Source organism: Aotus nancymaae, unplaced genomic scaffold (assembly GCF_030222135.1).
Source record: "Aotus nancymaae isolate 86718 unplaced genomic scaffold, 86718_ANA_hifiasm-v0.15.2.pri h1tg000033l, whole genome shotgun sequence".
NCBI classification, from domain to species: domain Eukaryota; kingdom Metazoa; phylum Chordata; class Mammalia; order Primates; family Aotidae; genus Aotus; species Aotus nancymaae.
Window position 1 is genome coordinate 55,529,560 of NW_026988447.1, and position 27,534 is coordinate 55,557,093.

Below are 27,534 nucleotides of genomic sequence, written 5' to 3' on the forward strand. Positions count from 1 at the left end.
CCAAGAATGACCCTGCTTGGGGAAAGGTTCAAGCCTCCAGAAGGTGTTGTAGCTAAATGAGACCAGCTCTCCAGGAAATCTGGTGGCAATGTGGTGAGTCTGTTGCTTGATAAATCCAAGTAGGCAAGGTTCTTCAGATACCTGAGTGCGTCGTTTGGCACACTGGTTATTCTGTTATTGTGCAAATCCAGGGTCCTCAGAAGGGGCATGTCCAGCAGAGATGCCCAAGGAAAAGCAGCCAGAGAATTTCCATCCAAGCGCAACTCATGCAGCTGCTTCAGGTTGTAAAAGCTGCTGGGGTCAATGCTGGCCACAGAATTGTAAGTCACCCAGAGGTACTGAAGCTCTACTAGGTAATAGAAGGCCTCTGCGGAGATTCTGCGGATGACAGTCTTCTCTATGCGAAGCTTCACGGTATCCACGGGGAGGTTTGTAGGGAGCTCATTCATATCCATGTCATTACACAGCACCAACCTAGTGTCACAAAAAGAGCAATGTGAGGAAACTCACTCTCCAACACCCATTTGAAAAAAATATTTCTCATTTGAAAAATATCAATTTTCAGCCAGGCGGTGGCTCATGCCTGTAATCCCAACACTTTGGTAGGCCAAGATGGGCAGATCACTTGCAGTCAGGAGTGGAGACAATCCTGGCCAATATGGTGAAACCCCATCTCCACTAAAAATACAAAAATTAGCTGGTCGTGGTGGCAGGCACCTGTAATCCCAACTACGCAAGAGGCTGAGGCAGGAGAATCGCTTGAACCCAGGAGGTGGAGGTTGCAGTGAGCCGAGATCGCACCACTGCACTCCAGCCTGGGTGACAAAGTGAGACACCATCTCAATATATATAAATTTTTATTCCCTATTAGTGTTCAAAAAATATTTATTCTGGTTAACCTGTTCTCTAATAGTGCATCATCTTCTTCTTCATCACAGCAGCTACTTTTAGGTTGAACCATGTGAAATAGCCAAGATAGTAAAAAATAATCAAATATCAGCAAGTTGATGTGGTTCAACCTAATATTTATGAAGATCGTTACATGCAAGCCCTGCTCAACAAGGTCACATCCATGACTTTATTTAATCATCACAACAACCCCAGGAGGCAGATATTGGGTAACAGGTAAAAGTGCCTGCTTTAGAGTCACACTGATCTTGGATCAAAACAATCCAGGGTCTAAGGTCTGCCACCTCTTCTGTGGCCATGTAAAGCCACTTCACCAGTGTCTCAACCTCATTTTCCCATATGGCACTGTTATGATGATTAGTTTCAATGGATGTAAAGCTTTACAACTTCCTGGCACATAATATATACTCAGTAGGTGTTTGCTGTTACTGTCAATAACCTCGGTTTTACATGGAAAGTAACTGAGGCCCACCAGCATTCAGTAACTTCCCAAGGTCACCCAACTAGTGGGTTTTGCAGCCACCTTTCAACACCACTTCTGTCCATCTTCAAAGTGCACCTGTTTAGGAAATGGCCCATTTTAAAAGAATTGCCTGTTAAAATCATAAATCAATACTTTTTAAGAGGATAATTTATATAGGCGAAAGAAAAAAACAAGTGTTCACAGTACACGTTTAAAGCTGAGCTCTGTTTTAACAACGTGACTTGCACATTGCTTTCTGCCTAAGGAATAAACCAGAAACTAGGAGTTGACCTTGAGCGAGTCACATTTTGATCTTGTTTGTTGGCACATATAAAACAGGCATAGAAAAACAACATTGTACCAGCTGGGCAAGGCGGCTGTAATTCCAGCACTTTGGGAGGCCAAAGCAGGCAGATCACTTGAGGTCAGGAGCTCGAGAGCAGCCTGGCCAACATGGCGAACCCTCATCTCCACTAAAAATACAAAAATTAGCCAGGTGTGGTGGTGGATGCCTGTAATCCCAGCTACTCCAGAGGCTGAGGTGAGAGAATCGCTTGAACCCAGGAGGCAGAGTTTGCAGTGAATCAAGATTGCGCCACTGCACTCAAGCCTGGGAGACAGAGTGAGACTCCATCTCAAAATAGAAAAAAAAAAAAAAAAGAAAAAAGAAAAACAACACTGTCCCATGTGTAAATTTAAAGTATGAGGAATCTGAGAATTTAGATTCATTTTAGCCTGGAAAAGACCTATTTATCTCCTATGATACACTCATCTGAATTACTAAAAATTAACAATAAGAAGTTTTGCAAAATACCATACAAATTATAGCACACTATAAATTCAGTACATAATTGCAATAAAAAGGGTGAAAAAAATTTCACCCTTTAGTGAAAATCACATTAAATCGGTGGATCTGAAAAGCTGCCCATAACGTACACAAATGTAAGCAGCACAAAGCTGCAATGTGTTATCTCCTTTCTATAACTTCAGGAGAAGACCTCATGGAATCTTTGAAATTCTCTAGGGATATCTCTTACTTTTCATCTCTATTTTGTATCACAGATTTCAGTGCTACTTTATGCCAGTTTCTACTCATTAAGAAAGTATTTCAGCATGCTATCACAGAAGAAAGCCTAGTGTGTACACAAAAAGATCTAGCATCTTTACCAACTTAGCTACTACATCAACACAATTATATAACCTAGGACAAGTCACTTGGTCTCCGTACAGTTTAGTTTCTTCACGTATAAACTGACAAGGGGTTGAACTAGATTATTTCTTACCAGGGCTAATATTCTATAATTTTTATAAAATCCGTCAATAATGGGGTCACCACAGAGAAGGAAACATTTCTGTGATTGTTTCTCAAGAGTAGCCTGGCCTGATCTTCACTGCTGAACATCCCTGGACAAGTAGGTCTTTAATTTGCTACATTCTCTTTATCGTCTTTAACCACCCAGTGAATATCTCAAAAAATACCAAGAATTGGTTAAGTAAAGTTTATACAATAACAAGATAAGCTTTTAACAAATATGTCTTAGTTATTATTATTTGTTTAAAGTTATAAGACATAAATTGGGCAATTCTTTTCACAAATTATTTTGTCTGAGACTCACCATTTACTTCGACCAAGTCACAAATAGTCTGATTTTGTTATTAAATGCCCTCTCAAAAAAAAATTCAAGTTCTACCATGTTTAGCTAGCAAGAGTTCTGTTTTGCATTTCACATATCTAAAAGGCCTCATGCACATTATAAGCAAATAACTATTCTCACTACACAAGCAGATGCTAAAGCAACCTAGAGATTGAATAACTTCTGTGAGGATCCTTCAGTGTCTGCAACAGACAGTATTTTTTTTTTCAATCTTCTTTACTTTGTAAATTCAATCAGCTTAAAATGAAATATTCTATTAACCTCTCTGAGTTTACGCTTGAGATCTTCCTTCCCGCCAAATAATCCTCAAAGGAAGTGGAGAGCCCTGAAAGCAAAGGATCTGGGCATGTCCCGCAGCTCCTGTTCAGCCCTGCCTTCTTAGGCTTTCTATAATCAAGGGCTGAGCAGGCCACGCACATTTAAATGGTTTGACCTCAAGCAACATTTTGTGAACACGAGCATAAAAAAAAATTGGGAACACAGAATGTGTTTAGAAATTTCCAATAACTTGAGAGGCCTTTAAGAGTCAAACTGCTCGAAATGAAAACAGTGAAGGAGTAGGTGACCAGTATTAATACAATTAAGTTAAAGTTTACGGACATTAAACCTTCTCTTCTGTGATTTCTGATCCTCAAACATTTGCTTTCAAAAGTAGGCTCTCTTGTTTGGGTCCTTTTTGTCAAAATAATGAGAACATTTAGTAGCAAGCAGAGGAGCATACCTTGATCCCAAGCCGTCATTTCTGCCGTGATAATCACAGGTGCACTGTGAAGGACACGAACAGCCCACTCCTTCCAAAATGCTAAGGACAATGCACAGACATGCAAAGAGATGCATCGCTCCTTTCAGAAGTTATTTAAACAAAAGGTAACCAAATCCTGAGCATTCAGAAACTGATGTGCCCGGAATGCAAACAGCCATTTAGTAACAGCAGATTACACAGGATTAGCTGAGATCTGTAGTTACTTAACCTTCAAGTGTATCTTGCAGGAGATCAATTGACCCAGCCTTTGAATACAGTTTCAGCAAAGTAACACATTCTAAGGAAAATGAAAATCAAACACATGACAAGCAATTTCAATAGTTACCCATAGCTTGATTTGTAAGGAAATGCCTATTAAATCCCTTTCCTCTGGATGTACTTGCCACTGCACCTTAAAAATATACTTAATGTTAAAAATAATTTGATCTTGGCAGATGCTAGAAAATTCTGTAGATTATTTACAAGTTACAACATTATAAAACGTTTACATTTGGTTTTTGCCAGCATGCATAACTAATTCAGTTTTACAAAATTTAGTTTTAAAAATAGAGGCACATGACAAAAGAATGATTTAGAAAAGAGTTATTGATGTTGTCACATACTGGTTATCTCTAAAAATAAAGTCAAACAAGTCCATTACATAGATTTTATGGGGAAAATGCTTCAACCAACCACTCATGTGGCAGGACTAAGTTCTCCAGTGAGAATGTGTTCTAAGACTCTTCCAGATCATCCCAGTGTGTGGAAAGTTCATCCCAGCACATTTATTTTTAATGCAGGCATCTATCTCTGTTCAATAGTTTCCCACATTATCTGCATCAAAGCCATATTTGAAGATTAACTCTAATTCTTTTAGCTATATTAGGCTCTATCAGAAAATATGAATTATATGTAATTAAATTTAAAACTATCTCCACACACATAAAATGGAGAATTCACAGAGTCACTCAAGGATTTAAGAAATAAATATATGTCATTTAACCTTCTTAGTGGCCACTTCTAACCATCCTCTTTAAACTAAAAGCTTTTTTAAAAGAAAATTAAATCTATAAAAATAAGCATATTACAGGAAATGTTAAAAACTAATAGAATTCATATAAGAACCATAGTCTGACAAACTGCACTCAATTAAAATAAAACACTGCAGGTTTCCAGATTCTGCACAATTCATTTGTTCATCAAATATTTACTGAGTACTTACTCTCTGCTGAGCACTGAGGGGTACAAAGATGAACAAGACAGTTATTACAAGTAAGGAACTCACACGATAAAGAGAGGAACAGAGTACTCAAGAAGCATAAGAAAAGAACATCAAACCCAGCTTATGTTAGTCAAGCAAGACTTCCTAAGGTGGGTGGTGCCTGGCTGCCATTTACAGGGTGCATGATGATGCATTATGGGAAAATCCAAAAAGAGGCATTGCAAGCAAAGGGAATAGTGGAAACAAACGGAGAGAAGAGAGAATGAGTGTATTGTCTTCAGAGAACTGCAAGCACTTCTTGTTGCTCAGGCATAAGATTTTGAGGCAGGAAGTTAAAAAAGATAAAGCTGGAGAGGTAAATGGGGATGATGTTTTCAAGGAAACCCTTCGATTGGATGGAGAGCTTACGCTCAGCCTATAGTCAACGGGAGCAATAAAAGTTAGACTTGGGAGTGGCACTTCAGCTTATCCTTTTAGGAAGAATTCTCTGGTGGCTGTGTGGAGAAGAGGTTTAGATAGAGCAAGCAGCAAGAAAGGAAGAGGCTTCGGGAGGATGTCTGTGGTTATAGTCCAGGAGAGCAGCCATCAGGCTACAGCCTTGACTGCTGTGCTGGAAATAGTTAGGATAATGCAGCTTCAGGAAACATCCAGGTGAGAGAAATGATTGATTAGGTGTAGGGATGAAGAAGGGGTTTAAGAACAATCCTCAGGTTTCCCAGTGCTGGAGATGCAGTGAGAGGTGATGGCCCTAACTGAGTTTTTGAGCACAAGAGGAAAGAGAAATAGGACGGGTAAAGCTCTGATCGCCAAACGACCAAGAGATTTTTTGAATTATTAATTTCACGGATGTCACGACTTACACGGAGGCAAGACGTGCCAAATTGAGTATAGAAATGCTGTTTAAAGATACAAACATCAGAAATTAGCAAACTAAGAGGTCAGAGGGAACTATGTAACCAAAGCCAGGTCTTCCTAGTTTTATCATATAAGCAAATTAATTGATAATATAACATTGAAATATAAGTACTGTACACCGTTGAACTCCTTTATGTTTGAGGCAAAGTTGTTTCTTACTTATCACTGGAAATGAGTTCATGGTTGCAACTGGAACTCTTGAGTCCATTTTTCTAGACATTATTACAGATGTTGTCCTGGCCTTTTAATGGCTTTGGGACTTTGGGCACAGATTTCACTATACTCTTCCTGTAAAAAGGTTCAGCTACAGTAGACAGGATGAGCAAAGAGCTAGTGACACAACACATTCAGAACTCTCTGGGAACACTAAACATTTTACTTAGCCATGAAGAAAGACAAAAAGCTGAAAAGTCCCTTTGGGGGTATGTTAAAGAGGGCCTTGAAAATCCAGCTGAGGGATTTATACTTAACTTGGTGGGCAAGTGAAGGTTTTCTAGCTAAAGACTTTGGGCATTAGAACTTTATTTTTAAAAGATTAGCTATGAAGTTGTATTGATTTGCAGTTGTATGTATTGACTGCTGTGGGAAAGCCAGAAAGTGAGGAGACAAGGTAGGAGATTACTATAGCAGTTTACCTTTCCATATACATAGAGGACTGTACACAGAAAATTAATGCCTAGATTGTACTTAATATGCTAAAGGACAATTTACAGGCAGACAAAATAGAGATTAAAAAACACAACATGCAAAGACACTGCCTCACTAGCAGTTAAAGAAATGTGAAATAAAATGAATTTGAGTTTGAGTATATAACTCATAATTTAAATATATACAGCACTATTAGAGGAATATGCAGTGAAAAGCTCACTTAGATACTGCCAGTATCAGTGTAAACTAATTCTATCTTTCCACAAAGCAAACTAGCAACAATAATAGTGTTTTTGTATTTGTATCCAGTATTTCTAGTCTGAAAAAAACCACTCAAATAGAGTAACTTCTCCCAAAGAAAAAATATATTTACACTAAAATATTCTCAGTGATACATCCATGAAACTAAAAATTGGAAAGCAATTTAATTGTCTGCTATATAAACAATGGTATATTGTACTATGCTTAATAGTCATTTAAAATGACAAATATGTGAGTCTCCAAATTCATTCAACATTGAAAAAATATTTATTGACTGCCTACTACATACCAGACAGCATTGGGTACATGTGCTAAGGATCCATCAAAGAGCAAACATAAAAATCTCCACTCTGATTGATGTTAACTCTGGTGGCAAATATATGGAGTAGATATGCAGAAAATGATAATAAAAATTTCAGAAAACATAAAAGTATGCATGGAGGTTATAATGCCATATAATATATACATATATGAATTGACTTAACATTTTATTTAGAAACCATCGTGTTTAATGTTCATTTGATTATTTTTGTTTAATAACATAAGTTAATAATTGATTTAAATATTAAAATGTTGAAATGCAAAAATGCTTTCTATTCTAACAGGGAACATCCAACATCATTTCATAATTATCTAGAATTATTAATTATTATCATTATTATTAATTTACTCTAACATTAAATTAGTGACCGCTTCTATTCTAATGGAGGAGCCGGGGAAGTTAAAGGTCATCAGTGCAGTGTAATGCATGCCATAATAGGGAGAAAGAAAGGGGGCCTTAACCTCAGATGCCTAATTCATCAAAGGAGATAAGCAATACATTGACATATCAGGACATAGAGAAGCATGCACTACAGCAGCCAAGGCACGAACAAAAGAAGCATGAGTGCCCCTGAGGAACTACAGTCTAACAGGACAATGATCTATGTCTGCATTTGATCTAAACTGACTCATATTTAAAATAAAAGCATTGCCAAAAACTACAGTGTTTTGATAGTATGTCCTTTTCTCTCCTTTCAGATTCTTCCAGAAGCCAGTGGGTTTTGAGATACATCCATTGGTAAAATACTTGTCACAGGCATTGTTTGGTGACTCTGACATTTTAACATGGCAAGCATCGCCCTCCGAAACCTACAATAAACAAAGAAAAATCTGGCATTAACTCATAATGATTTGAAACTTCTAAAGCATTTTAAAATATGACTGATGCCACTACTGTTAATTTACATCTCTGGATAGATTGCTGCCTCCAACTTTAATATCTCCTGTCGATAACCTTTATAAATACATAAAGTATATGGTACATTTAAAGACCAATTTTATCTGATGATTCTACAGATTTCCTGTTGAGAACCTATATAAATATATAAGGTATGTGGTACAGTTAAAGGCCAATTTTGCACTGTTGATTCTATAGATTGAAGACATCTAATAAAAGTAAATATTTATATATATTTAAAAGGATGCTTCTAATGTCAGATGCCATGAGTTGTTTATTTGAACTAACAACGTGTGTTTCATGCCTCTGTTCCTCCCAGCAAAGACCAGTTGAAATTAAGGGAGCTTGGGAATAACTGAATTTTCCAATGGAACTACCAGCAGATTCTGATTTTAAAATGTGTTCTTCGTTCTTCTTATGTGGTCTGTTTGGTCTGTAAAATTTTATGTTTCTTCACATACCTGTAGCTAAAGCTGCTTTCCCAAACATTGTCATTCCAGAATAAAATTACCTAACTTCTGCTGAAATTTTCTGGCCAAATATTTAAGCACAGTAGATTGATTTATTCCATCTTTCCAGCAGTAACACAAATGAAACAATCTAAACTTCACGGAGAAGGCAGGAAAGGAACACTTTGCTGAGAAATCCAAAAAAGAGAGGAGAGAAGAATTGTCTAGTATCCCAAAGCCTTTTATGTTGGCACTGAACTTTTCTCTTGTATTTGAATGATACGTCTTCTTTCTTGTAAACATACATCTATACTACCCACCAAGGGAGCCCAATATTGCCTCGTCTATTTTCCAGTAATAGAATCACTCTTTTCCTTGGAAACCACTATTCCATGTATTTTGGGGTGGGGTAACCATTTGAACCAAGCTGACCACTGACATTCCAGGAGCTTTTCTGCCAGAGAGCTATCTGAGATGCAGCTGGCATTTGGGGATGCTTTGCTGGTAGAACTTGGGTCTTGGGTTGCCCACGATAATCTCTGCCACTATTTGGGAAGAGTCTGTTACAAATCTGGAGCTCTAGGCATTTAAGGTCCTAGATGCTGCTCCAGTCACATGAGCCAAATAACCTTTATGCTAGATGAAAGTGGGTTTCTGTCACTTTCTCCCAAAAAGTCTTAACATTCTTTTTATATCAGTTTTATTTTGTATTTGCAAGCATTTTAGACATTACTTACTTTTTATTAGCAACCACATAAATGCAGGGGTTGTAGAATGTAGAAGATTTTGCAAACAATGGAGCTATGATGGCCATGGCAGGAGGAATCTTCTTTGGGTCACCAAAAGAAGCCCATAAGCACACGATGGAATAAGGGGACCATGCCACCAGAAACATGCAGATCATTATCACAGACATCTGAAAAGAAATAAATATCCACCAAGCCCAATGTTTAAAATATTTAAATACAAATATATCTAAAGTAGGGTAAAAATCTCTCTCGGTTATGTTTACGTTGTTGATGACATAAAGGAAATAGCTGAGTTTTTGCCTTCCATGTTCTTTGTTCGGTTGCCTGAAGTCATTGTGATAATGAGACCTTGTGAAACGGATATATCAAGAATATATAACATTGCTTTTAAGAATGTCACACACATGTAAAGAATGCCCTCTTTCTTTCTGTATACTAGGAGAGTATTAAAGCTAACTTGAATGAAAGACTGATGAAAACCCACCCTACCCCACTTCAAGTCACTGTGCTATGAACTGCTGGCATGGCTGTTAGTATTATCACTGTCATTATTATTTGCTCTTACTGGAATTATCTGCTAAACTAAAATATAACTTTCTAACTTTCTAAACTCAATCTGGAAACAAATACAATCCTATCTTGAGCTCAATGAATTCTAACACAGGCCATTTCTACTGGATAAATGTTACACACAGTGCAGATAATTTTGTAAAGGAACTTTCTTGCATTCTGTTTCAATGGAAAAATTATATTTTTATATTGCTTCTCTGGATTGCCTGCTAAAATTAGGGAACAGAGGTTAAAGAAGACATAAACCCATAAGCTCAGAGAATCAGAGATTAGACAATATATATTTTTAATGGAAACAAAGACCACTGGACAAGTGGCAAATTATGTAAGAAACATGAAAATAATTCTATAAATAAATAAATAAATAATGTTAAAAAGCCAACTATGAGGGAAAACCAGATACAGATCAATCCCTACTACAGAGCTACAGAAAGCCTAGTAACAAAGGGTACCAGAAAACTCCGGATGTGGGGGTGCCCATGGAGCTCACGATAGAACTGGTTGAAATCTACAAAGAAAAGAAAGTAGTTAGACTTCCAAATCTTTCTCCCTGTCCACTCGGTCTACTCAATAACTTTCCCTTCCCCTCCCTGGAAGACTTCCAGAGGCTCAGTATATATATTTTTAAAAAGGCTAATTTGGGAAACTCAGGACACAGGGACACCAGGTTCAGCTAAGCACTTCAGTACTGTACTGAAAAGAGGGGTATCTGTGTGCTGACCACTCCCTGCACTGAGTGTGAAAAAACTTAAACATAGACTTAGAAACATGAAAGAAACTGATCTGCCCAGAATAAAATACCTAGACAGTTAGAAATTCCCTCAAACCTCTATTCCATCATTTTAGAAGGCAATCAGGAGGGAGCAATATGAAAAATATAATTTTCCATTTAAACAAGATACAAGAGAGCTCCTTTACAAAATTATCTGCATTGTGTGTAATATATATCCAGCAGAAATGGCCTGTGCTAGAATTCACTGAGCTCAAGACAGGATTATATTTGTTTCCAGATTGAGTATGGAAGTTGCAAAGTTGTTGTTGTTGTTGTTGTTGTTGTTTTGATTAGCAGATAATTACAGTGATGATGGTCATAATAATAATAATAATACCTACAGAGACAATTTGAAATTCTCCCAAAAGAAACATCTCACTAATGAGCATCTTCATGCTTACAATCAATATTTTTAATGCATCACTCTTAAGTATAAGTGGACAATCATTGACCACCAGATATTAAGAAAACTTTTATGTTGACAGGCAAAGAAAAAAAAACAGTGCAGGAACTGAGGAGAAACAAAAATATGTGGTAAACAGAAGGAAATATAAATATATACATAATGTCACAGAAATAACAAAAGATATACATCCACAAAACAAGGAGAGAATAGAGTATAAAATAGTTGTTTTAGCAATAAAAATGGTTTTTAACTCTAGAAGAGAACCTAGGCAATACCATTCAGGACATAGGTACAGGCAAAGATTTCATGATGCAGATGCCAAAAGCAACTGCAACAGAAGCAAAAATTGACAAATAGGATCTAATTAAACTAAAAAGATTCTGTACAGCAAAAGAAACTATAAATAGAGAAAACAGATAACCTACAGAATAGGAGAAAATTTTTGCAATCTGTGCATCTGACAAAGGTCTAATATCCAGCATTTATAAGGAATTTAAACAAATTTATAAGAAAAAACAAGCAACCCCATTGAAAAGTGGGCAAGGGATATGAACGGGCATTTCTCAAAAGAAGACATACATGCAGCCGAAAAACATGAAAAAAAAAAAAAAAAGTTCATCACTGATCATTAGAGAAATGCAAATCAAAACCACAATAAGATACTATCTCATACAAGTCAGAATGGCTATTAATAAAAAGTCAAAAAATAACAGATGCTAGTGAGGCTGTGGAAAATACTATTACACTCTTGGTGGGAGTATAACTTAGTTCAACCATTGTGGAAGATTGTGTGACAATTCCTCAAAGACCTAGAGACAGAAATACCATTTAACCCAGCCATTATTTTACTGAGTATATACAAAGGAATATAAATTACTCTATTATAAAGACACATGCACATGTATGTTTATTGCAGCATTATTCACAATAGCAATCATGGACATGACATGGAATCAACCTAAATTCTCATCAATGATAGACTAGATAAAGAAAATGTGGCACATATACATCATGGAATACCATGCAGCCATAAAAAGGAATGAGATCATGTCCTTTGCAGAGACATCAATGGAACTGGAGGCCATTATCCTTAGCAAACTAATGCAGGAACAGAAAACCAAATACCGTATGTTCTCCCTTATAAGTGGGAGCTAAATGATGAGAACACATAGATACATGGGGGCAAGCAACACACACTGGGGCCTGTCAGAGGGCAGAGGGAGGGAGGAGGGAGAGGATCAGGAAGAATAGCTAATGGATGCTGGGCTTAATACCTGGGATGATCTGTGTGGCAAACCACCATGGCACGCATTTACCTATGTAACAAACCTATATATTCTGCACATGTACCCCTGAACTTAAAATAAAAGTTGGAAATTTTTTTAAAAAAATGGTTTTTATCCTATCTGTAAAAGTTGAGAGTAGAATGTTAAAAATGTAATAGAAAGGTTGTATGATATTATCAGATTGGGATTAGGGGAGGTGAATCAGGTAAATTATCTAAGTGCAGGGTCAGATCCTGTTTTCATTTAAAATTTGTATTTTGTTCAACATAATTTTTATACTAATATTGTTTTGTTTTTGGTTTTTTTTTTGGTTTTTTGTTTGTGACAGAGTTTCGCTCTTGTTGCCCAGGCTGAAGTGCAATGGTGCAATCTCGACTCACTGCAAACTCCATCTGCCAGGCTCATGCAATTCTCCTGGCTCAGCCTCACAAGTAGCTGGGATTACAGGCATGCACCACCACCATGCTCTGCTAATTTTGTATTTTTAGTAGAGATGGGGCTTCTCCATGTTGGTCAGGCTGGTCTCAAACTCCCAATCTCAGGTGATCTGCCTGCCTCGGCCTCCCAAGGTGCTGGGATTATAGGCATGAGCCACCACACCTGACCCAATATTGTTTTTTTAAGTACTAGGTTAAACTACTTTTTTTAATTAATGAATTTTTTGGTGCTTGCTTGAATTTTGCACCCAAGGGTTGGCCTTCACTTTCCTCACTCTTATCCTAGATCTAGATATGGTTGAGGAAATCTCCCAGAAAGTAGAAACAAAAACAAACGAACAACCACCACAAAAGAAACAAACAAAAATAGACAATATGGGAGATAAAATTTAAGAAAATTAGTACATAAGTCTAGAAGATGAAATATCCAAATAAAAGAATTCCAGGGAAAGAGAAAAGAAAAAACACAGGGACTGGAATCATCAGAGAAATCATACTAGAAATACCTAGAAGAGGAAGACAAGAGTCTCTACACTGAAAGTACTCACCAAGTACCCAGCACTGGATAAATACTCATACCAAGGCACATCAGTATACATTTTCAGAAAACTAGAGACATAGAGAAGATCCTATAAGCTTCCAGAGAGAACCCACAGATCACCACAGAGCATCAGCCACCAGAATGCGATCAGCGTTTGTAGCAGCAGTGCTGGAAGCTAGGAGACTGTAGAGCAACGCTTTCAAAACTCTTCAAATATTACTTTTGCACCTAGAATTCTACACCAGGCAAACAGTCATATATGATAGTAAAATTAAGACATATTCAGTTATGCAAAGTCTTAAAAAATTTACCTCTCCTGTAACCTCAGGAATTAATTGGAGAATGTGTTCCACCAAATCAGAGAAAATAAACGAAGAAGAAAAAAAAAGGAAGACAAGCATTCCAGAAAACAGGGGATTTGATCCTGGAAGGAGGCAAAAGCATCCCAAGCTGGTGATGAAGGGAGACCTGAGGATGTTGGCTTTCTGAGCAGCAGCCCTCAGGAGAAACCAATTCAAACCAGAGCAAAAAGCCCCAGAGAACCAGGAGGATGGCTTCAAGAAGAGGATAAAGTGCATCACTTCTGTGGTGTGTTTAAACATACTGAGAGCAGGGAAAGAGCCTCTTTAGCCAGATATTGTTAACATTATACTGACAGGGAAGGAGAGAGAAAGGTGTGGAGGAAGAGTTGGGCAAGCAAGTGGGTGGTGTAAGAGAATAAAACCTCATCATCCATAGTAGGAAATCAAGAGATGGTGGCCAACAAAAATATCCAAAAGAGCAAGCAGCATATCATTCAGAAATAAGGAGGCAAGTGGATGGGCGCAGTGGCTCATGACTGTAATCCCAACACTTTGGGAGACCGAGACGGGCGATCACCTGAGGTTACGAGTATGAGACCAGCCTGGCCAACATGGTGAAACCCGTCTGTACTAAAAATACAAAACAATTAGCCAGGCATGGCAGCAGATGCCTGTAATCCCAGCTACTCAGGAAGCTGAAGCAGGAGAATCACTTGAACCCAGGAGGCAGAGGTTGCAGTGAGCCTAGATCATGCCATTGCACTCCAGCCTAGACAATAAAAGTGAAACTCCATTTTAAAAAAAAAATGAAAACAAAAACAAAAAAAGCAATAAGGAGGCAAACACAGAAGAAAGAGCGGAGGAGTGAGAATTGGAGATGAGGGAGAGAAGACTGTGGTGGTACCAGGGACTCTCACCTATGAATGGGTAAAAGCTCCATGACAACAATTTTTCAAGGATTTTGACCTCTTACCTTTGTTACATCTATCTGATCTGACCAGTCTCTGTTGAGGGACTCAGTGCAGTCACTGGTAGTGTGATGTTTGATGGATAGTGTGACATGGTAATAGCAGTAAAACATCACTGTCAAGGGCACAATAAAATTTATCGCAATAACTGCCATGGTGTAAGACACAAAAGATCTGCAAATAAGAAAAGGCAGTCATGATTGCTCATTTAGTGTACTAAATTGGGAAGAGGAAAGAGGAGATAATTATTAAAAATAACACTGGTAGTCATTATATTGTTAAATAGTTTAAGAAGTATATTTGGCTTTTAGTTCATTTAGGCCAGGAATTGGGAAACTATGGACTATAGGCCTATTCCAGCCCATCACTCATCTTTGTAAATAAAGTTTTATTGAAACACAGCCATGTGCCCTCATTTACATATTGGCTATGGCTGCTTTTACAGGATGATGACAGAGTTGAAGAGTTGTGATAGAGACCATCTGGCCTATAGAGCCTAAATTATTTACTTTAATTATTTAAATTATTTAAACGATTATTTAAATCGTTTTCAAGACAGAATCTCACTCTGTCACCCAGGTTGGAGTACAGTGGTGCAATCACATCTCACTGTAGCCTTAAACACCCCCGCTCAAACCAATCTCCACTTCAGCCTGCTGAGTAGCTGAGACCACTGGCTTGCACCACTACACCCAGCTAATTTTTTTCTTTTTTTTTTTTTTTTTTTCGTAAAGACAGGGTCTCAATATGTTGCCCAGGTTGGTCTCAAACTCCTGGGCTAAAGTGATCTTCCCACCCCAGCCTCACAAAGTGCCAGGATTACAGGCATGAACCACCGTGCCCAGCCTTTACTTTCTGAATCTACAGAAAATATTTGAGATTTAGATCTGGTTTGAGATTTAGAAATTTTCTGGTTTGAGATTTTAGAAGTTTTTATGTCATCCTTCATTTCTTGTAATGAACTAAATTATCCTCTTGTTCCTGGAAAATATACAGAAGCCTCACTAATTAGCAGGCAAATCTTTGCAGTGCTTCTACTTTTGCTGTGCAGTTCTCAGAATGTGCTTAAACACCAGACCATCCTGAAAAGACAGCAAGGAGGCAGCCTGGGCTCTTGCCAGAGCTGTACACTCTGTCTAGCTTCACTAACCCTTTCCCTGCTCATGATCCCACCTTTGAGATGTGCAGATATTGGAAGGGTGATTGGTACCCTGCATTGCTGCCTTAAGAGAGAACACTGGGCAGGAAGGAAGGAATGGGGTAAGGGAGACAAAGGGAGCTGGATGACCTTTACTTGCAAACAAGCATAAGTCACTTTTCTCAATTCTGATTTTTGCTAGAATCACATCATCACTACCAAGTAAGCACTTTGCTCTCTCTGTATGAGGAACACATGATCTGAGCTTAAATTTGAAAGGGTGAGAAAATGTCTACCTTAGAAGCATTTGATTATAACATGTAAACTTGTCTCTTACCTATCATTTTTCCTCCAGTTTATGGTACAGGTAGCACCAGTAGGATCTGGGGCATAACTAGCCCACCCAATGATAGGCATCAAAGCCCAAAACAGGCCGTTAATCCAGGCTCCCAGAATCATGACGATGTAAGTATTGGTGGTCATTCTTCTCCCTATTATCAAGCATAGACAATATTAGCATTATTTGCCATTGATGGGACTCACTTTTTTTAATTTGCTTGATTCATAAGTGTTAGCAAGTAAATTCTTTACAGAGCACTTTAGTTGGCCTTAGGAGCCAAAACATGGATGCAACTCCAAATAAAAGTAACAAATATATTCTCCCTTTTTACCAAGCCTAGCTACATAAGTTCACATTCTGGAAAAAACGACATTTAAGCTGAAACCTAAATAAGAAAAGAATCAACCAGAGGATAAGCAGGAAGAGGAGCTTTCCAGACCTAGGAAAACAGCAAACATGAAGGCCTCGTTCTGGGCTTGGTCCGTGCCCCAAAGTGCGGGTGGCCTTATGCAATTTGGATTTTATTCTAAGTACAATAGGAAGCCATTGAAACATTTGAACAATTATTGCCAAAGAAATAAGACTGACCCTAACTACAAACCATTAGGTTTATATATTAGCGTATACATATTGAGTGGTCATTAGTCAAGAAATGGATTCATTAAGAAAGCTGAGAAAAGTGCTGTACCTATGTCAGGAAGGCAGATGGTCAGATATCGGTCCACAGCCACGACCGTGAGTAATCCAATGCTTGCCATTCCAAAAAAAATATTCAATCCAGCATAAACCTGAAAACCAAAATTGAAAAGACTCTACCACTCTAAACACCCTCCCAAGAAACATTTAGATTTTTGTACTGTTGTTAGAATATATCTCAAATATACTAAATGTTTTTTACTTTACTACTTTAAAATATATCTTCATTATCAAATTGTAACTTGTTTAATAAAAGAATTTATGGAAAGTAGTTTGTAATTTTATTAACTAAAATGAACCTTTTGAAAATTTTAAGACTTACAGTGAAATTTCTGTACAACACTCTATAAACAGAATGCAGAACAACCACAAACCAGCAAAAGACTAGTACTCCAAAGATGGACAATTCAACAGGAGGAAAAGACAAATTCAACAGAAAAATGACCAGATGATGAATGGCTTATTCACACGAGCCCACTGGCATTTGAATATTTATAACATTAGACATACGACCACAGTAAATCTTCAAAAAAATACTGATTATCAGATGGCATTTCACACTCATAAAAATGAAAATTTAAAAGTCTGACAATCCCAAGTGTTAAGGAGAATGTGGAGTAATAAACGTTCTCATAATTTGAATAACTATTTTGGACAGCAATTTGGCTACTTCTGATAAAGTTCAAGATGAACATTCTCTACAACTTAACCATTCCACTCCTAGGAAATGTGTCTAGAGAAATTCACATATTGCAGAAGGAAACATATATAAGAACATTTATTGAAGTCTTGTCTGTGATAGAAAAAAAAAATGCGAACAAATGTCCAATAAGAGTAAAATGAAAAAGTACATTGGGCTATGTTCATAAAATGGAATATTATATAGCAGTTAAAATGAATGATTTACAGCCATATCCATCAACATAAACCTCAAAAACATAGTATCTAACAATGAAATGAAATTGCGTAATGCAAACAATATGTTATCATTTACGCAAAACCTAAAGTATTCAGAAAATATCCGGTTTACATGAACATATATAAGATAGAAAAACATTCATGGGAGGAATAAGATTGCTTTTTGGCAGCTTAACTTCCTCCTCTTCCTTCCTGGGGCCTGGGGCTCTTCTTTTTCTATACTTGCCTTTATCAAGCTTCAATTATCATATTATCCTGACAGCAATTTTGTATCAGTATCTGTATAGTTTTAGATCTTTAAAAAGAAAAACAATCTGAAGCACAGATTGCAAAACATTAAGATTTCACAAAACTGGTCGGAACTTATGTGGATATCGTGTATTCACTACTACGTTATTCTCTATAGTTTTTAGCTTATGATAGTAAACTGTTAAAGGAATTAGGCCAAAAGTAATATTTGCCTAATATCTTGAAGCAAATTACTATCAATACATTTTCTTTTTCGTAAAAAATAACAAATACATTTAGTAACAATTCTCATGGAGGACTTTCTATAGGAAAAATTCAACAACATGGTAGCTTAACTATCTTCCATAATATTATGATTAAATCACTAAATGTTTTATTGTTTCAGATGAAAGCAGGGTATTTCTTTCTTAATTTGCAATATGCAAATTTTTATCTGAATATGCAAATCAGCACTCTTCTCACTCAGTTGAATGCTAGTTGTTTTGTTTGTTTCTTCCTTTGAGTTGGGAGAATTTGGAAAATGTAACAATAGTTAGCAATTTCGTTTCTCTTATTAAAGAATATATTCCTAGTCACTTCTGAAGTTGTTTTCCATAAAAGCACTATATCTGTTACCCTACAATATCTTATTCGATTTAAACTCTTGGGATTCTTTTTAGACATTTAAATTTACATTTCTTTAATCTATTTATTTTGCTTTCCTTCTAATGATCTCCAATACCTGACAGCCTGCATATCCAAATTTCCAACTTCCATACAGATCTGAGGCAGCAGACATGGGATAGCCAATGCTACTGACCCCTATATCAGTAACAGCCAGGTTAATAATAATTGCATTTGTGGGTGTCCGAAGTTCCTTGTACTTAATGAAGATGCCCAGAACTATTATGTTGCTGAGAATACTTATCACACCTGAGAACATACACAAAAAATATGATGCATTTTGTTTAATCTGAATGTTTCAAAGTAGACTCAAAATTAAATATTTAAGCCCCTTTAAAAACATAACAGGTCTATTTTAGTTCACTTATTTGAAGAGCTCCTGCTGTTCTTAAAACTGTGTGTAACATCTTCACATCCCTTCTGTGAAATAAGAAAATTAAAACACAAAGAATCTGCCAATTGCACGAGCCAGCACTGAAGGCTGGTTTTAATGTCATCACTATTGAGTGTTCTGTCCTTGATCTTCCTTCACTGGCTTTCACACCATTCCTGCTGATTTTTAGGATAAATATGTGACTGAGCATACCCTCTTTTTGGCAGCTTAACTTCTCCTCTTCCTTCCTGGGTCCTGGGGCTCTTCTTTTTCTGTAGTTACCTTTATCAAGCTTCAATTATTATACTACACCGACAGCATTTTCGTCACTATTTTCAGCCATGACACAAGCTCCAGTTCCACATCTTCTTTTTTCCTTCAACTCATTGTCATTAAACATTTACTAAGCATTTACCATATGTAAAATTGTATGACTATTCCAGTATTTCTTGAAACTCAACATGTCCAAATTCTTCATCCAACACACACACACACACACACACACACACACACACACACACACACCCTTACCCCGATAGAATGCAGACTACAAGACTTGACTATCCAGGGAGGAAGTTGAGCCAGGTTTTTGGTTCATAGAGAAGCCTCACAGCTGATACCAGCCTAATCAAGTTCTTGACTGTTTGCTTGCAGGTTCAGAACCTCATTGTTGTCAGTGCCCCAGATTGGTTGCACTGAGGCAGACAGATGACTACACTTATCAACCAGAATGCCACTGCATTAATTTACACTGAGAAGTATTGTTGAGTGTACTGGATGTGCATGTTCAACATCCCCTACATGCTGTAAAGGGCAAAAGCCAGATATGGGCCATACTAGGTCCCAAGGGGGTGTGGGGTTTGGGGTGTGAATAGATTTCAGCCAAGAAGCTAGAATCATTACTGGATTATTAGAGACTAAAGGAGGGTTGTGCAACAAGCAGGAATAGAGTTGAATTCCTCGTCAAGAAAAGAATTACTTGGTGATCAATCCCCAGCTATTGTCAGAGAGGGGCAGTTTCCAAGCACCAACATACAACAATACCAGCTCAGTAAAAACTTTTATCATATCTTGGCACTTCATTCAGAACTTCCATCTTAGCCTGTTATGCTAACCTTCCAGATTCCTGTTCTTTTCCCCTCCTTGCTTCTGGCAGAATCAGCTTGCTATAACATAGAATTAACCATGGTTCTTCTCCTCTTGAAAACTTGTAATATTCCCCACTGGCTGTGGGATAAAAATCCAAATGTCCCAAACTGATATTCCAGGCTCTTTGCCTCAATCTGTTGTCACTGTCTAGAAGCAAATTTCTACACTTGTCAAACGAACTCTCTATTCTAGTTATGTCCCAGATACACCATGCTTGACTCAGATTTCTCCCACTTGAAGCATCCTGCTCCTTCCTTCTGCCTATCCAAATGCCATCCATCCTTCAAACTTCAGTTCAAGCTCCTAACCCTTCTCCTACCCACACTATCCTCTCCTTCCTAAATTTCCGAATGACTTGCTTATGATATAGTCTTACGTGACTCTGTATAATTTAACTGTTACTTTTCCTAGTCGTTTCATGTAGATTTCAGGGTCCTCATTATTTCTGTGGTTTTTGATTATGTGACATACAGCAGATTTATTTAACAAGTGGCTACAATTAAAACCCATATTGCTTAGTTTCTATCATTCCTTCAAGATAATCAGCACACAATGATAGCAAATTTGATGATTCTTTGGCCTTATTTTTAGCATCTACGATTGTCACATGTATACAAAAATACTCTGAATTTAATGAAGAATCTTTCTGGGCTAGCTACAGATTCAATGATTTTTTAAAGTTAGATAAAAACAGTGCAGTAAATTGCTGCCTACCAAGTACACAACCAGAATAAAGTAACTATAATTCTGGGAGTCTTAGAAATAATGGGGGATATGAAGTAAACAGTTTAGTGCTTTTCTGTTCTCTCTGCAGCTGTGCCAGACACGCTGCCTTGTTTCCCCAGATGCAGGTCTTCTAATGGGTATACAGTAGATCACCTAGTCGTTAGGTTTTAGTTAAGTCCATCTCACAGTCAGTCTAAACGCTAAGTAGCACTTGATGTTGACTTCTCCTTCACCCTTGAAACATTTTTTCTCTTGTCTTCTGTGATTTCCATCCCATCTCTTGGACAGACCCTTCTTGATCTACTTCCTGGCCTTTCTTTCCCCATCTGACTCATTAAATATGTGCATTGTCCAACCTTCTGTCTTGGACCCCTTCTTTTCACATACTCTGAGTGATTTCTTCATATCCAAGGCTATACCCTGATACTTTCCAGCCTCCGGACACTCAAACCCATGTGTCCAGCTTTTTATTGGACACCTCTCAAACTCAACTGAGAGACTTTTTCACCTGCCTCAAACCTGTTCTTCCCTAGGTGTGTTTCTATCTTGATGAAGAGCATCATCATCTATTCAGTAGCTCAAAAAAGAAACCTAGGAGTCGTCTTTGACTTCCTCTCCGCCTATAGTCTCATCATCCAATCATCAATTCCACCTTCTAGCTCTTGAATGTATCTATTTCTTTCTGTCCCCACTGCCATTATTCCCTCCTCAGAATCACTGCAATGCCCTCCGATGTGGTTTCTTAGCTACCACTATAGCACATTTCTAAAATGCAAATCAGATCATGTCACTCCGGCTTCAAATCCTTTAGTGACTCCCTGTCACCTTTAAAACTTACATGGCTCATCACTGTCTGATACACAGCCATCGTTTTCAACATATCTCTCACCCTTCATTTCACAATTCATCCATAATGATTTATCTCAGATTGTCGAATTCACCATTTCCTCTTACCTCCCAGCCTTAATTGGAGAAAGGGAGAGTGCTCAAGGACACTAAATTAACAAAATGTCTGTCGCACTGGAAGTAACAGTTTATAGGAGCCAAATCTAAATAAAAGATTAAATAAAAAATCTAAATAGGCTCTTGGTGAAAGTAACAAATGAAATAAATGCTTTCACTACACCCTATAAACTGTTGCTAACAGTTTATAGGAGCCAAAATCTAAATAAAAGATTAAATAAAAAATCTAAATAGGCTCTTGGTGAAAGTAACAAATGAAATAAATGCTTTCACTACACCCTTTCCTCATACTTTTGGTTTTGATTTGCAAGTTTACATGGATTTTGTTAAAGGAGGAAAGTTAGGGGATCTAAAGAAAAATAGATGCTTGATACAGACTCAGAACAAAAGCATAAAGAGGTCAGATCTGCTTCCTTCAGTTGCTCCACAAGAAACACAAGCAAACAACACATACTCATTGTATACCTTGATAAAGCTGACTCTTGGAGTTATATGTGAGGGCTCTAGAAACAAAATGCCTGGGTTCAAATCCTGTTGTAGCTACTCAGATGTGTATGTTGGACAAGATTCTTAAGCTCTTCATCGGTATAAACTAGAGAAATAAAACTGAAAAGTAACTTACTGAATTAGTGTAAGGATGAATTATCCTGTATGTGTAAGGTTTTAGAACAGTGCTTGGCATATAGCAAGTATTCAAATTATAACATTAGCGGCAGTAGTAAGATTACTATTATTGCTACTGTTACAGAGATAAGAACTAAATAGAGTATTTTCTGCATGCTAATTTTGTAACCAGGTCAAAAAAGGATAGTTCTGGTTGTTTCTGTTTTTGCTTTTGGTTTTCTTTTTTTTTTGGTCATCTACAAAAAATTAAACCAAACACTTGTATACAAAGTATTTCCATGTAATTGTTACGAGATTTTCTCTCTCTCTTTTTTGCAATAACAAAGAAACTAGAACTTGTTCAGTACTTATCATACAGAGGTATCCAAATGAACGAGATAACATGCCGCTAAAATCACAAAACTTAACTGAGGAACTCACAATTTCTAGCACTGGAAGTAATAGGCTGAATTATAAGGAAGAAACTAAACAATTATAAACTGGGTATAGGATGATGTGTTATACTTTTCACTCTACTTTTTAATATCTTTGAAATTTTCATAAAAGTCCACCCAAAAAATAATGAACCCAGTATAATACAGTGACTCCTAAAACTCGTTACGGAGTATAAAGTTGAAAATTAAGTGATTGCTCAATATAAAAGTTACACAATTCAATGATACAATCAAAAGATAAAGAGTTTCTACTGTCATTTCCCCCACCCCTTCTTTTCTGCAAATAATCCTTTACATCAATGAGTGTGTAGGGAGGAAAGGGAAAAAGAAACAAATATTTGCCCAACACCTACTATTGGCATTTATATATCATTTAATTTTATGCCTTATAACAATCATGACAGGTAACTTACTCTTATCCTTGTTTTACAGGTAAGAAATGGAAGAACAAAAAGGAGAAGGCACTTGCTCACAGTTGCAAATATACTAAAACATGAAATCCAAAATTCAAGGGTTTTCCAATAAGTATTCTAGAGCAAGCTGAATTTTCAAACTCTGTCCTTAACGACAATATACTCTGCTCTGTCTTCTTAGGACTTTTTCTTTCCAGAACCTTTAAGTCCTTAGCTAAATTCTACCACCAAGAACAAAAATATGAGGATTATGTATAAGAATAGTAAATGATATAAAAACACATTTTTGCTATGGGGCATGCTCTTCTCCAATAAAAACTTTGACAATGCAATAACCAAATGTATAGATTTTTATAAAAGAACTACTTATTACATAGAAAACTTTTCTCAGCCCCACTTCACTGCTCTCACATTATCAATCATCAAAATAACCTGCGACAATGGCCATCACTAATGCTTTCACTTATCTTTCACCCACATTCTCTTATTTGATCTTTAGAGCCCAGAAATAGAATATCATCATCCTCATTTACCACACAAGCAAGCCAAGTCGGATAAATGACTTCTCAAGGTTGGCCAATAATATGGAACTTGAAACAATGCATGCCTTATGCTGAAAACTTCCGCCTTTCTTCGCCCTAAAGAAAGATAACTGTTAAACATCCATACCTGCCATAATCAAGTAAGTTGCAACAATATTGTGTTCAGTCTGTGAAAAGACCGAGCCATCTTCATTTTTAGAGTCTGAACTGTTGCCTAAATTATTTCTTAGCATTTTGGAGGGAAGATACTGAGACACCCTTCATAATAAGCCTTTGATAATTATGAACTGTTTTATGAGCTACTGAGGAAAGATCTCTCAGGACCAATCATTTCCACTTAGAGACCTCAAAGAAGGGCCTTTTCATAGAGGCCCTCCCTTAACAAATTTAATTGGGCTAAAGAGGAAAGGATTTTAATTCCCAGAATAAGGGAAAAGCTTATTAGCAAAACAAAAAGAAATACCAAGCACTACACATTTTAACCTATTTGGGCATCAGTCTTCAGTCTAAGGAGATTATCAAGCATACACATCACAATTAAACAATAAACAAACTCAGGAAACATCAGTGCAGGAGCAGACTTCAATGATTTCTGCTGGAAATCAGTTCCGATATTAAAAGCCAGTCTTCGTCCTCTGAAATTATTCAGATTAAGGTCCCTGTTTTCTGTTGACCCTTCAAGTTTTTCCATTGCGGCTCCTTTTGGTTTTTCTCCTTAATTAAAATATTAGTGATAAAGAAGTAACCTCCTTCCTACTTTCGAATCTCCCTCTCCTAAACGTACCAGTATTGTTTGGTGCATATTCTTTCTTATGCTTTTCTCTGCTTATACAAATATATATTCATACAAGTGTTTAAGGTTTCCTCCACTTTTTTCTTATAAACAAAAATGAGGAAAAGAAGTAAGTATATATGTATATATATAATGCATATATAATGCAACTTGTTTTCCCCTAAGGCCGTATTATAAATTCCAGGTCAATAATCTCAGAATCTAATAAAGTCTAATTTATTAGTAGCTATATATTTCATAGCATGGATATAACATGATCAACTCCACCATCCACCTCAGTTAATTTATCCCATAGTTGGCTGGGCACGGTGGCTCACGCCTATAATCCTAGCACTTTGAGAGGCAGAGGAGGGTGGACCATGAGGTCAGGAGTTCAAGACCAGCCTGGCCAACATCATGAAACCCCATCTCTACTAAAAATACAAAAATTAGCCGGGCGTGGTGGCACGCACCTGTAATCTAAGTTCCTCAGGAGGCTGAGGCAGGAGAATCGCTTGAACCTGGAAGGCAGAGGTTGGAGTGAGCTGAGATTGTGCCACTGCACTCCAGCCTGGGCAACAGAGTTGAGACTCCATCTCAAAAAAAAAAAAAAATTATCCTATAGTTCGATATGCACATAATTAAAATTATCTGATGATAGTAATCATTTTATACATTGCCAAAGTATCTGAATTCAATCACTGATATTGTAAAGCAGAGTAAAAATATTCTGGGTTATCACATTATAACCTGAAAACTAACTCAAACATGTTTCGTTAGAATAATAAGGTATCCCTATTACCTTTTTTCCCATATTCTTTATTCCATTCACATTATTAAAATCTGATTCTTCTCAGTAAGTTTCTTAAAATCAGTAAACATTAGAGAAATGCTTAGATGCACCAAAGTTAACAGTGTAAGCATAAAACAGAACCACTAGAGGGCTATATTTACCCACTTAGTTTAATCTTTTGTAAATCCTAGAATGGCACAGGAGAAAGAAACCTAAGATAATCCTTTTGCCTCAGTTCTCTTGCCTGTGTATAAACTCAAGGTAAACAGGTTGACTTATCTGTCCCAAATCTCATAGCTACCCATACTCACATTTTATAAATGTAATGTTGTTACCCTACCTACACCAGAAAAGCGAATCTCCTCAGTATTGTTTTCAAATGACTCTAGAGCAATAAACATAATACCTAAGGGGAAATCACTCCCTTTAAAAAAAAATGCTTTTTCTTTTTGCTTTTCTCTTTCATTCAGTAGGCAAAATAAAACTTAAAATTTTCAAATTCGCTTTGGGTCAGACTACCTTCCTCTTCTGTAATAAGTTATACCTAGCTGTAGCATCCATTAAAGATTTTCCAAAAATATTTCTAAGAACTGAAAAAAAAGGTAATTTTAAAGACAGCTTTCTGCTGCAGGCGCAAGTTTTGATATAAGTGAGGTAGGTGCATTCAAGGTTCTTTTTTATGCTTCCTTCATGAGTGATACAGAAAAGCTGTATTGGGATAAGGCTTAGAAATACATGTGAATTTGATTCAAAATAAATTGCCTCAAAAAAACCCAGAAACTAGGCCAGGCACGGTGGCTCATGCCTGTAATCTCAGCACTTTGGGAGGCCGAGGCTGGCAATCACCTGAGGTCAGGAGTTCAAAACCAGTCTGACCAATATAGAGAAACCACATCTCTACTAAAAATATAAAAATTAGCCGGACGTGTTGCCACACGCCTGTAATTCCAGCTACTCGGGAGGCTGAGGCAGAAGAATCACTCGAACCTGGGAGGCAGAGGTTGCAGTGAGCCGAGATCACGCCATTGCACTCCAGCTGGGCAAAAAGAGCAAAACTCCGTCTCAAAAAAAAAAAAAAAACCAGAAACTATAAGGAAAAAAAGGGAAATGATGTAGAAATAATAGCTTAAAGATGGCCAATGACCAAAAGATACATATAAGCTAAAAGGTGAAATCTCCAAGTGGTTTGTCTACTGATCACATTTTATCCAACATTGCCATTACAGATTTATTTTTAATGTTAAAAAAAACTGTAGAAATGTTGCACTATTACTATTTGTCCTTGGGACAATGCCATCACCCTTTAATGCTCATTAACTTCTTTTCCAAACCAAGAGCAAAAACTCTGGCCCTACACTCCATGAAAATTTCATCACCACAATTCTAAATCAAATGATCTCCTATCCTAAGCTGTAAAAGCATAACTGCCTATTCCTGTAAAAACTGTAATTTTCAACACACTTACTCATCATATATATTAATGGCCTATGTATTTATTAATCCTGCTACAATTCCTTCAGTTAAAAAAAAAGATAAAATCCCAAATACTGACATAGATAACACTGTATGCTCCTCAAATGAGCATTCAAGGGTTAAGTATATTAGAAAATTTAACAAATGATATAGAATCATTCCTTCTGAGAAGTGCAAAATGAATGGCAGGGTAAATAGCTCCATATCATGGCATTGTAACTTGCTACCACGATCATTTCTTTACAATCCACCAGCAACAGTGATCAAAACCAATTTCATTTTTAACATCTTTACCCAGCAATTTGAACATGTGGTATGCAATCGATATTCACATATAGTAAATAACACCTTAAACTTTTAGAGTCCCTTTAAAAAAGTAAAAGTGAAATAACATTCAGTAAAACTTTTAATATTCCATTTATGTTGGCTGAGAAAAATTAACCATTTCTTTAGAAATTTCTTGAACTATATAGTTTTCACTTGAACAGAGCTACTCCATCTTCAATACATTGCTAATATGGAAAATTTTTAAATCAATAATTAAATGCAATTAGAGAAACAGCTTAACTAACTGATTTATGTATTAAAACACAAAGGGAAACACAGAGCTACATTCTCATATGTAAAACGCCAGGGTTTTGAAAGGGGGTATTAATTTGTAAATAATCTTAAAGTACTGCTCCAGTAGCCTATTTTTTTAAAGATCAGTAATATATGTAAACAAATCCTTTTTTCAATCTGCAATTCACTGGGT

At 36.9% G+C, this 27,534-nt stretch overlaps 2 protein-coding genes across 2 annotated transcripts in view; both read right to left on the minus strand.

The window, feature by feature from the left end:
• LRIT3 (leucine rich repeat, Ig-like and transmembrane domains 3) overlaps positions 1 to 6,976 on the minus strand; it is a 29,939-nt gene extending 22,963 nt beyond the window's left edge. The window contains exons 1-2 of the mRNA XM_012436565.3: positions 3,749 to 6,976; positions 2 to 474 (exon numbers count right to left, since the gene is read on the minus strand). Coding sequence (XP_012291988.2) covers positions 2 to 474; positions 3,749 to 3,864 — 589 coding nt within the window. The 5' untranslated portion in view covers positions 3,865 to 6,976. The remainder of the gene's footprint in view (position 1; positions 475 to 3,748) is intronic.
• An 83-nt stretch (positions 6,977 to 7,059) lies between these two features.
• On the minus strand, positions 7,060 to 26,337 carry RRH (retinal pigment epithelium-derived rhodopsin homolog). The gene is made up of 7 exons (XM_012436568.3): positions 23,870 to 26,337; positions 18,577 to 18,767; positions 16,681 to 16,780; positions 15,990 to 16,143; positions 14,520 to 14,688; positions 9,221 to 9,399; positions 7,060 to 7,946 (listed from the first exon to the last, which is right to left on the minus strand). The coding sequence occupies exons 1-7, from the start codon at positions 23,973 to 23,975 to the stop codon at positions 7,832 to 7,834; spliced, it is 1,014 nt and encodes a 337-aa protein (XP_012291991.2). The 5' UTR covers positions 23,976 to 26,337; the 3' UTR covers positions 7,060 to 7,831.
• Positions 26,338 to 27,534: the final 1,197 nt, after the last annotated feature.

Coding starts and splice junctions, on each gene's coding strand:
- RRH (XM_012436568.3), bottom strand. CDS start 23,975: ATGCTAAGAAATAATTTAGGCAACAGTTCAGACTCTAAAAATGAAGAT. Junction 18,768..23,869: donor AACTTACTTGATTATGGCAG/GTATGGATGTTT, acceptor GTATGTTCTCAG/GTGTGATAAGTATTCTCAGC. Junction 7,947..9,220: donor TATGTGGTTGCTAATAAAAA/GTAAGTAATGTC, acceptor TGTTTATTGTAG/GTTTCGGAGGGCGATGCTTG.